This window comes from Helianthus annuus, unplaced genomic scaffold, assembly GCF_002127325.2.
Source record: "Helianthus annuus cultivar XRQ/B unplaced genomic scaffold, HanXRQr2.0-SUNRISE HanXRQChr00c052, whole genome shotgun sequence".
NCBI lineage: Eukaryota > Viridiplantae > Streptophyta > Magnoliopsida > Asterales > Asteraceae > Helianthus > Helianthus annuus.
In genome coordinates this window covers 22,785-34,926 of record NW_023395568.1, presented here as the reverse complement: position 1 = coordinate 34,926, position 12,142 = coordinate 22,785, and the positions used below count along the sequence as shown (strand labels likewise).

Genomic DNA, 12,142 nt, shown 5'->3' with positions numbered 1-12,142 from the left:
CTTGGGAGATGGTTTCAAACCGCTCCTCATGATCCTACATACACGATAACAAGTAGAGATTACATATTTATAACACATTTGGTTGTGCAGGTGAGAAAATCAAAACACACATTACTTCTAAAAATTTAAAACTACACGTGGCAAAACAGGTCAAATGGGTATTCTAGTTATCGTATTTTTTCATCTCATACTGACAAAACAGGTCGTTGGGTAAGTGGTTAGTGGTAAAAGGTTACTTCTAACATTGGGTTGACCACTTGACCCGTCAGTACATTTTTTAAATAAATCAGCTAATATTTATATTATATATATAAATACTGTATTAGTAAACATAATTACAAAAAACTATATTATTAAACAATAATCTCATTGTTTTAAATTAATAAAAGTATAAAACAATTTAAAAGGTAATAAGCATCAACCAATTTGACCAATTGACCCAGTTCCTTTACAGTAACCATTTTGAATCAATAAATACAAGACAAATTGGTCCATTATCATTTAAATGGGTTGAACATGCAACCTCTGGATTTAAGGGGGACTTTTAAGATGCATTGCTGATTTTTCAAAGACTAAATATTTAATGGCTCATAGATATACCTATAATTATACAAGGTCAGTTGCAAATGATATTAAAAGAATTGAAATGCTAAAAGAAGTGGAATATAGAAGGTGCCATGTTACTTAGCTAGGGACTAAATGCGTTACAAAGTGCAAACAATAGGGACCAAATCCAAAATTTTGGTAAACCACATGGATCATCTGTATACTTTACTCTAAAAACTAGTACAAGAGTAAGGAAAGTTATTAACTCTGCAAAAGAATATCTTCACTAATGTCAAATTTAAACTAATGTCAATTACCAGAACAAGAAAAAATTGTAAATTAATACCTTTTTGCCTCGAATAACAGCTCCTGCCTCGCCTTGAATCACCATATATTTGGTCCCACCAAGGTGTAAGCGGTAAGCCAGTTGGAGCAAGCGAGCCAGGCTCATTGAAGTCACTGATAATAGCTATTATTTCCTCTGGCTTCACCTGCATATCAGCAAAACTATACTTAACAAAGGGCAGAGTTAAAAAGGGTATTATATATTAGCTTACAAACTGCATTTAAGTTCCAACACTTGTTTAATAATGGTGATATATAACTTGATTGAACCGAGACAAAACTAAATATTTTTTTCCTCAAAAGCATTAGCAGATATATCCAAGCAAAGCAACAGACTTCAAGTCTTTTTGTATTTTCTTAATTAAATAATACTTTTTTTTTTTTTCTAAATTTTCCACTCACAAAATGTATGGGAATAGATTTAACTTGGTAAGGAATGAATAGTGAATCTGCATACCTATGGAATCAATGTAGCTTCCCTAAAATTGTTCCTTATTTTGAGGTTCCTTTAGCCGATATCCTTAAATCTTTTCTAAAATTTAGATAAAATAAGTTGTTAGTGTTTTAAATTAAAAACAAGTGTAACCGTTTTTTTGTTCTGTTTTAATTCAACCTTACTCGGGTCTGGAACCTTTGCATCCCCTTTAGATAAAATCAAATGTCAAAATCAAGATCATATCTATTTATTGATTAATCATATCAAAACAAGCATTCGTGACCTAACAAAAAAAATTATCCTAGCGCCAGTAGAAACTGACACTAAAAAGTAAAAACAGATCGCAATTGACACATCAGCTGTCGTTAAGCCAGATCAACATACAAGCTCGTTGAAATACACCGACTGAACTCGAAAACTCAACATCATTAAGCCAGACAGCAAACAAACGCATTGAAATACATAGATTAAACTCGAAAAACTCAACGCATCAGCAATTGGTAAGCCAGACATCAAACAAACTCATTGAAATATACAATAATTAAACTCCAAAAAATCACTGCGTCAGCAATCGTTAAGCCTGATCAACAAACAAACTCATCGAAATACACTGATTTAACTTCAAAAACTCAACGCATCAGCAATCATTAAGCCCAGAGTCCCAGACATCAAACAAACTCAATGAAGTACACCAATTAAACTCAAAAAATACAACGCATCAGCAATCGTTAAGCCAGATCAACAAACAAACTCATTAAAACACAGTGATTAAACTCAAAAAACTCAACGCATCAACAATCATTAAACCAGAACAACAAACAAACTCATCAAAACACACCGATTAAACTTGAAAGACTTGACTCATCAGCAATCGTTAAGCCAGATTAGGTCAAATAACAGTTTCACCTAAGCTGATGAATCTGAACCAATATACAACGATATCGATTAGATCCGAATACCGAAACTCAACCAACAGCAAACACGCTTAAGCATCTCAATCGAACCAAAAATGACACAATGATCGATCAAATTAACTGGATAAACAATCAAAGCATGACAACAATCAAACCTGGGTCTTCTCATTCGAGGCACTATTAGCAGCAATCGATCTAATAAAACTAGAATACTTTTATAACTAATGATCGCCTAAATTAAAGTAACTACTCATCACATTAATTAACATTATTATACAATAGATCCAAAGTCCCACAATACACAGAATACGAAACCCTTAACTGAGCCAAAATTCAAAGCAACAACAACAATTTTTTCTCATATATAAGACAAACAAATCATTAAATCAAATCAAATAAGACATAATCACAGATGCATATAAACTTACAGTGAGATAAGGCAAGTAATCAGCGAAAGAGATAGGGCTTTGGGGGAAAATTCAGTGGTGATGGAGAGAGATATACCATGGTGGAGAGAGCCGGTGATGGTGGTTCATCGTTGGGAAGGGTAATCTTGGTAGGTGGCGGTCGGCGTTGGTGGGCAGCCACGGTGCGTGCGCAATGCGCAGAGGGGACGACGCAAGAAAAGTGATGGTATGGACTATGGAGAGAAAGTTAGGGATTTGGGGAAGAAACTAAACCTAATGAAAATTGTGGAGGGAATTACAAAATATTTGACTATTTGATGGGGGGGAACTAATGAAATCCAGGAGGGAAGTTCAATTGACTAGAGATTTTTGGAAGTTAAAACTCTCTTTTCAATCACCTATAGCGTTTGGTATGGAGAAATAAGATGTGAAATGGAATGGACCATTGAGAAAGAATGAGGAAAAAAGTGTTTGGTTGGTCGATGGAATAGAATCGCTCATTCCAAATAGGGGTGTTCAAAAAACTCGTGTCTCGAAGCTCTCTCGAAACTCGCTCGATTTGAATTTCGAGCTCGACCGGCTCAACTCGACTCGTTTACAGCCCTAATTCCGAAAAGCATTTCATTCACTCAGAATCATTCCATCCCTCCCCCTGTTTTTTTTTTCCATTTCATTCCATCTTCACCCTTCATTGACAACACCACAACCCACTACCGTTGACACCACCCACCACCACTGTCATCCGCCGCCGTCACCCACCTTTGCCGCCACACACCATCGTCGTCACCCGCCATCATCATTGTCGCCACCCACCTCCATCCCCGCCACCGCCATCGCCGCCATCCACCATCGATGTTGCCACCTCCAATTACCGCTACCACCCACTTTCGCCGTCGCTATCAACCACCACTACCCACCGCCACCATCGCTACCACCGTCGCCACCGCTACCACCTCTGACCACTGTCGCCACCCACCACCACCACCGTTGTCACCACCTGTCGCCGTCTCCACTTGTCGCCGTCTCCACCTACCACCGTTGCCACCACTACAACTGCCACCTATCACCACCCACCATCACCGCCCATCATTGACCACAACCATTCGATTTTATTCTTGCGTCTTTTCTCGCATACCAAACAACAAAAAGTAATTCCATTCTCACATGGTAACCAAACAAGACATGCAATGGTAATGATCAATTCCATTAACTCATCCATTCCATTACCTCGTCCATTCTATTCCCCCGTCCAGTCCATTACCCCATACCAAACAGACCCCTACAGTTTTGACACAAAATATTTAATAATAATTAGTGGGTTACACCCGCGCTTCGCAGCGGGACGACATGATTTTTACCTTTTAAATAGCAAGCATCTGGTCGATATTGGTTCGGTTTATTACGGTATGACCAATAGGATATCTAGTATAAGGTAGTAGGGTATCGTATCGTATCGTATCGTATAGTATAGTATAGTATAGTATAGTATAGTATAGTATAGTATAGTATAGTATTGTGTAATATGGTATGGTATGGTATGGTATGGTATGGTGTCACACCCCCAAATTACCACATGGTATGGTATGGTATGGTATGGTGTCAAAATTTAGAAGTTTATGTTGTTAGGTTCGCTTATGTGAACATTGTTTAGAAAGAGGTCCGCTCATAGGGTTTCAAACAGGTTCGCTTATGTGTCAAATCAGGTGGTTCGCTTATATGTCAATGTAGCAGGTCCGTTTATATGGCAGTCCATATAAGCGAACCACATGTCATTTGTACATGGACGTTGAAGCGGACCTGTGTCATTGTTGCTGTAACGAAACTCTGTCAAATCAGTATCAGAAAGCAATAAAAAGAAAGGAATTGAAAGGAATAGTTGTTGTAACTTCATTTACGTTGATTCCGCCTTCGTACATGAAGATGAACGTCCTTATACTGACTGTTTAGGGTCGGAACACGGTCCAACAGTGTTGTAAACCACTAGACCGTTACCATATCGACAACTGACTGAGGAAGTTGTGCCCTATGTCAATGTTTATCATCATTGACTAAGTGCCCAGATCCATTAGTACACGCCCGTCCTACCGGCACGGTGTGAGGCTTGTCAACCTTAATAGCGCTATTAAATAATGACCCGCTCGCCATTGGCCCGACGATTAAATCGATATAAAAATGAGGGACTTCATGATAGAGTTTTGTCTAGTAAGTTATACGTTGTCGGCCTTCCCAACCGAGGATGGAGGTACGTACTCTACCCAACCGAGAATACGCAAGTTAAACGTAGTCGTCCTTCCCAACCGAGGACAGAGGTACATTATAACAACCCTCGGTAAAACCGACGTCCTCATAATAATTCTGATACCCTAATATATCTCTAATATATCTATGTGTTTTTATATGTACCCTTATGTGAAAACCGAGCCCTCGAACTAGATTATATTATATAAAATAAATAAAAACAATAATAGTTAAGTTGAGGCGGGCCGTATGGGCCTCACCTCAAACTTAACGCGGGCCGCGCGAGTAGGTAACCAGAATTCACCAAAACCTTAGGCTCAAGCGGGCCGCGAACATGGTGGGATAAGTCCATGCGGGCCGCGAGTGTTCGGACTTGTGGCATGACCCGGTGATGACACGTGTCCAACTCGTGTCGAAGCTATGCGCTGACCGGACCAAGCTACGCGTTGACCACTTGTTGACGCGGGCCGCGTAGACTTGGCCCAAACTCGACGCGGGCCGCGTGGGAGTCCAATTACAGCCCTATATAAGAAGGCAACGGGCTTTCGGTTTTCGTCGCTCACTTTCTTTCGTTCTTTCTAAATTTCTGTAGTAGTGTTACTATAGCCGGGCATTATACCCCCTAAAAATAGCGAGGTTCTGCTACGATGTAAGTATTATAACCCCTGGAGACGTATTAGATACGCTGCCCGATTGATCTAGGGTTCCGTAACGGCTGTCGTGGTTCTGCCCGACGTAGTCGTTGGAATGCCGTCTCGGGGAGGGTATTACTAATGTTAAAATGGGTTATTATACTAACACACGTGCATTTGTGTAATTTATAGATTATCTCCAGGAAACCCTTACGAAAAACCTAAAACAGCAATGTGAGTTGATCCACTTTTTGTTAACTGTTTTACAAAACCTTAAATACCTTTCCATGCGAATAACAGTTATTGAGTATTTGTAAGAATACAATTACAGTCGGTAAATTTGGGGTTTTGTATACAAAATTTGTTACCACCTGGTAAAGGAGTAACATGACCATAAGTCGGAACGACATTACCGTGTGGTGGTAATTGATATAACTTGGAAACAAATGTAATTGCGGATGCGCCCTCAATACTGTTCACTGTGAATTTTTATTTAAACTTGATTAAACTGGGATTCACTCACCAGTATTTCCCACTGACAAAATGTTTTTAAAACGCGTTTCAGGTAACAATATGTGAAAGCCAAATAGAAGCCAGCTGGACAGCACTGAAGGCTTGGAAAAGTGGCAATAAAGTTACCTAAGAATAAAATGGATGTTTTTATTAAATAAATAGGATTTATTCCTATGAAACGTGTGTATTAAAAACTTGGGTTTATACCCATATGTTTAATGTTATAAAACATGGTGGTTTACTCTGATTAAAATATTTCCTAACTACGGTCCTGATGAAAATTTCCGCTGCCAAATTGGATAAATAAATGTGATACCACCGAAACTGGCTCACGGCCGCCCGTTCCCGGGAGATAGGGATCGGGGGCTGTGACATACATATTCTGTTAAAGGTGAATATGTAGGTTCCGTTTTAGTTTCTTAACCTATTCCCAAACCACCGGGAATACACATAGCATATTACTAATCACAACGGCTACTCACCTACCAGTCACCTACCAGCAATACACATAGCATATTACTAATCACAACGGCTACTCACACACCTATCAGTTCATACTCATCACACAGCAAGCACTCGGCTCACATGTAGGTTCACATACATACATATAGCTAACAGGTTAAACATCAAATACACAAGTGTGTGTGCGGCCCAGTCACTCAGGCCCACTACCCTTTGATTATCAGTTATCAGTCAATCATCAGGATTATAAATCAATTTACCCCACTGCTCAAATTAATCCAATTAATACGCTATACAACGGAAATCATGCTTCGTCGAGATTGGCCATGGCGAAACCCCATGAGTTTCGTCGAGACCATTCACACAGGAGTACCACTATGTTTCGTCGATACCAACCACACAACTTTGACCTCATAACAACATGTATCAGTTACACATTCACAGTTTACCAATTCAGGTCATTCGACACTTTTTCATCATGAACGGGCGCCCATATTTGCGAATCATTATCATTCCTTTTAAACATGGCAATTCCCATTTCTTATGTCACAACCAAATCACTAATCAATAACCCAATAGGTTCACTAGGATTCGTATTAGCATAAAATCAAGATTTTGTATCATGCTTTAAGTTTCATGTACATAGCATAACAAATCCAAAAATCAGCAGATTATCATCATGACGTACATCAAACGTTGCAACCGTATATATGCATACTAACAACACATTCTCAAGCAATCACGAATAATCAGACGGATACGAAATTGTTATGAATATACTTACCCGACAATGTATGACCTAAGCACCAAAAGATAGGTTCAAAGAATGAAAGACTTCGAAGGGGGGGGGGGGGGAGGTTCTGCCGTCGCGAATAGGAAAAGGGGGTGAGAGTATTAGGGTTTTGTGTGTTCTATGAGCAACTGATTAGAAGGGGTTTTAATATGAAGAAGTTGGGCCGAAACCACTTTGGGCCGAGGCCTGTTGTGGCGACGAAACACCATGAGTGACGAAAGTCACCATGTTTCGTCGTGTGTGTGGGGGTGACGAAAGTCATCATGTGTGATGTTTGCTATGCCATTACACAATGAGTAATACTTGTAGTTTCTTGTATCAGTCAATGAGCAATACACTAATCATTATAACATAACAACGCATTAATACAATAACATAATAACACAGTAACACAGTACCAAATAACACAGTAACACAGTATATCAATCACATATCAAACGTGCACAATTTTTTACATTGCAAACACAATGTGTGAAGGCTCTGATGTGAAGCAAGTGACGTGTCAAGGAAAGACCTTGAAAGTTCGGGTTGTCACATATGGTATGTTATGGTATGGTATGGTATCGTTTTGTATAGTATCGTATCGTATCGTACAATATAGTATCGTATCGTACAATACAGTATAGTATCGTATCGTACAATATAGTATAGTATTGTACAGTATTGTAGTTTCGTATCGTATTGTATAGTATCGTCTAGTATAGTGTGGTGTAGTATAGTGTAATATAGTGTCGTGTTGTATGGTGTGGTATATGATCGCATGTTATCGTACAATATGGTATATAGTAATATAGTGTCGTGTTGTATGGTAAATGATCGTATGGCATCGTACATTATGGTATATAGTAATATATTGTCGTGTTGTATGGTATAGGATCGTATAGCATCTTACAGTATGGTATATAGTAATATAGTGTCATGTTGTATGGTAGAGGATCGTGTGGCATCGTACAATATATCATGGTATATATAGTATAGCATGGCATGGCATGTTATCGTATCGTATAGTATAGCATTTTTTTGTTTTACGCGCCCTTAACTCTTCCTCAACAGGGGTCAATTGCTACAAATTGTTGACAAATTTAACATTTTATTTTTTAAAATTATATGATTTTTATAATTGATAATTAACAAATAAAATATTGTTTTTGTAGAAAATCAATAGCAACTGATGACAATTTGCTACACATTTCCGACAAATTTAAGATTTTATTTTTTAAAAATATATGTTTTTCTAAATTTGATAAATAGCAAATAACTTTCTGTTTGTAGGAAATCTGTAGAAACTGTTGTCAATTTCCTACAAATTATCGACAAATGTAAAATTTTATTTTCAAAATTATATTTTTTTATAATTGATAAATAACAAATAAAAGTACATTTTTTTTTGTAGGAAATCTGTAGCAACTGGTGTTAGTTTGCTACAAATTTCCGACAAATTTAACATTTAATTTTTAAAAATTATTTTTCTTTCTAAATTAATAAGTAACAAATAAATTAACTTTTTTTTTTCGTCGAAAATCTGTAGCAAGTGATGTCAGTTTTCTACAAATTTTAGACAAATTTAAATTATTGTTTTTTAAAATTATTTATTTTTCTAAAATTGATAAATAACAAATAGAAATTTTTTTTTGTAGGAAATCTGTAGCAAATTGTGTTAATTTGCTATAAATTTTCGACAAATTTGACATTTTATTATTTAAAATTATTTATTTTTCTAAAATTGATAAATAACAAATAAAATAACTTTTTTTGTAGAAAATCTGTAGCAAATGGTGTTAGTTTGCTACAAATTTTCGACAAATTTGACATTTTATTTTTTAAAATTATTTATTTTTCTAAAATTGATAAATAACAAATAAAATAACTTTTTTTGTAGGAAATCTGTAGTAAATGGTGTTAGTTTGCTACAAATTTTCCACAAATTTGACATTTTATTTTTTAAAACTATTGATTTTTTTTAAATTGATAAATATCAAATAAAATAACTTTTTTTTGTAGGAAATCTATAGTAAATGGTGTTAATTTGCTATAAATTTTCGACAAATTTGACATTTTATTATTTAAAATTATTTATTTTTCTAAAATTGATAAATAACAAATAAAATAACTTTTTTGTAGGAAATCTGCAGCAAATGCTGTTAGTTTGCTACAAATTTTCGATAAATTTGACATTTTATTTTTTAAATTATTTATTTTTATAAAATTGATAAATAACAAATAAAATAACATTTTTTGTAGGAAATCTGTAGTAAATGGTGTTAGTTTGCTACAAATTTTCGACAAATTTGACATTTAATTATTTATTTTTTTTAAATTGATAGATAACAAATAAAATAACTTTTTTTTGTAGGAAATCTGTCGCAAATGGTGTTAATTTGCTATAAGTTTTCGACAAATTTGACATTTTGTTATTTAAAATTATTTAATTTTATAAAATTGATAAATAACAAATAAAATGATTTTTTTTGTAGGTAATCTGTAGCAAATGGTGTTAGTTTGCTACAAATTTTCGACAAATTTGACATTTTATTTTTTTAAATTATTTATTTTTCTAAAATTGATAAATAACAAATAAAATAACTTTTTTTGTAGGAAATCTGTAGTAAATGGTATTAGTTTGCTACAAATTTTTGACAAATTTGACATTTTATTTTTTAAAATTATTTTATTTTTAAATTGATAAATAACAAATAAAATAACTTTTTTTTGTCGGAAATCTATAGTAAATGGTGTTAGTTTGCTACAAATTTTTGACAAATTTGACATTTTATTTTTTAAAATTATTTATTTTCCTAAAATTGATTAATAACAAATAAAATATTTTTTTTTGTAGGAAATCTGTAGAAAATGGTTTTAGTTTGCTACAAATTTTCGACAAATTTGACATTTTATTTTAAAATTATTTATTTTTCTAAAAATGAATAATTACAAATAAATTAAGTTTTTTTTTTGTAGGAAATCTGTAGCAACTAATGTTAATTTGCTACCAATTTCCTACAAATTGAATTTTTTTTATTAAATTATTTAGTTTTCAAAAATTAAGACATGTAAAATAGATTAACTTTTTTTTGTCGAAAATATGTAGCAAACGGTATCAATTTGTTACAACTTTCCGACAAAGTTATAAATTTTATTCTTTTATTATTTATTTTGTTGTGGTTACAATTTATGTAAACTTAATAATTTTTTTTGTCTGAATTTTGTCGAAAAGCTAGTAAATGTTGTGACGAAATTGCTACAAATGGTTGTTGTGTGGAAATTTTGTTGAAAAATTGTAAAAAAGTTTTGGTATTTTTTTGGTTTTCTTTTTTGTTAGAAAATTGTAGAAAACTTACAACAAAATTTGAGTTGTGGGAAGTTTGTGAGAAACTTTTGTAGGAAAATATGTAGTTTTCTAGTAGTGCTTTGATCAAGATCCGGTTTATCTTAATATAATATCCAAGCGATTTGGAACTCTTTCGAACCATCGGAGTGTACGAAAGATAGCTTCTAAGATCAACATTAGGGTTTGTTTTAAAATAAAAAGGCCCTTCACCCACAAATGTGACACCACGAGCCGATGAAGAGCTCGGTAGACAAAGTGCGAATTTCACACCGTTAGTAAAGCTAATAGACGCAAGCTGACGTGGAAGACACAAACCGGACCACGAAAACCCCGCAACACCTCTAACATCTTTAGGAAAAAATTGATCCAAAGATGTAGGTGCGGTTGATAGTAGAAACCGGGCTCCAAGCGTGCCCCCCGGCCACTTTGGATAGGGATTAATAGGGTTCCAGCCATCAGTCCAATACGGTCTGAGTAAATCAGTGGTTAGGTTTGATGCTACGCAAGCGTTTGAAACAGGATTCAAAGGTGTGACTATACACATGCTGCAGTCGGTTTTGTTGGGTGTAGGGCAGATAGGGTTGATGTAAGATTTTGCTTCTTTGCACAAATCGGTGTCGCATCGTACCGGATGCCTGCAACCATCTTCTACGTCACAAGGAACGGGGTTGTTTGTAATCGGGATATCTTTCCACGCATACGGAGTGTCGAGGTCGATGATGAGATAATCATACGGCCCTTGGTTGGGATCTAGTACCTCCAGCCCAAAAGGGACTTTGTGAAGAGATGTTTGTTCATCTTTTGTTATGGGTATCACGGAGGTGTTGTAACTAGAATAGCCGGTATGAGAGAAGGATGCTAAGATGAAGAAGAGCAACTTTAGGAGATGCATATCTTCCTTTTGTTACCAAAATATTTAGTGGAGGTGATATATGGCGAGGAATAGAGTTAATTATGAATGCATATTTAAGATGAAGAAGAGTAACTTTGGTTGTTCCTTATTTTGCTTTGACGGATTTGGTTCTTCTAGCTAATAGTACAAATTTTGAAGCATAAGGTGGAACAATTGCAACAAGGTTTTGGAAGTTACATATCATACCCTTCTAAAAATTACAGGATAACCCCTCTACTTTCCCATATATTTTTTTTGTCCAACCACATATTGACTATGGTACACTCATACCCCTCTAAAAATTACAAGATGTCCCCTCCACTTTCTTGTATTTTTTTTTGTTCTTATCTGTCGATACTAGACCGAACATTGTGGCAAATTTGACTTTGATTTGGGATATATGGCTGTCATAGTTTTAACCACCTCTTTAGATTACATAATAAGTGCATTACACCGCCGCAACACGCGACAGAAAATTCCTACTTGTTAATTAAATGACATCGATCAAAGCTCTTATAGTCTAGACTCTCGTGGTGTCAATGTGTGTTGGGACGGTGTTTCTCCTCATATGATTGATGGTTTAAGTCCCATTAGAGGTAAACGTTTAAATTTAGAGGTAGATATTATTTTCCTATG

The 12,142-nt window shown here is 35.3% G+C and overlaps 1 protein-coding gene and 1 long non-coding RNA gene across 2 annotated transcripts; both read right to left on the bottom strand.

Annotated features, from left to right (window-relative positions):
• LOC110871939 lies at nucleotides 1-2,976 on the bottom strand. Its single transcript, XR_004887724.1, has 3 exons — nucleotides 2,670-2,976; nucleotides 893-1,037; nucleotides 1-34 (listed from the first exon to the last, which is right to left on the bottom strand). It is a non-coding gene; the product is annotated as an uncharacterized LOC110871939 (long non-coding RNA).
• A 571-nt stretch (nucleotides 2,977-3,547) lies between these two features.
• On the bottom strand, nucleotides 3,548-11,506 carry LOC110871938 (chitinase CLP). Its single transcript, XM_035987253.1, has 2 exons — nucleotides 10,660-11,506; nucleotides 3,548-3,708 (listed from the first exon to the last, which is right to left on the bottom strand). The coding sequence occupies exons 1-2, from the start codon at nucleotides 11,504-11,506 to the stop codon at nucleotides 3,548-3,550; spliced, it is 1,008 nt and encodes a 335-aa protein (XP_035843146.1).
• Between the last annotated feature and the right edge of the window lie 636 nt (nucleotides 11,507-12,142).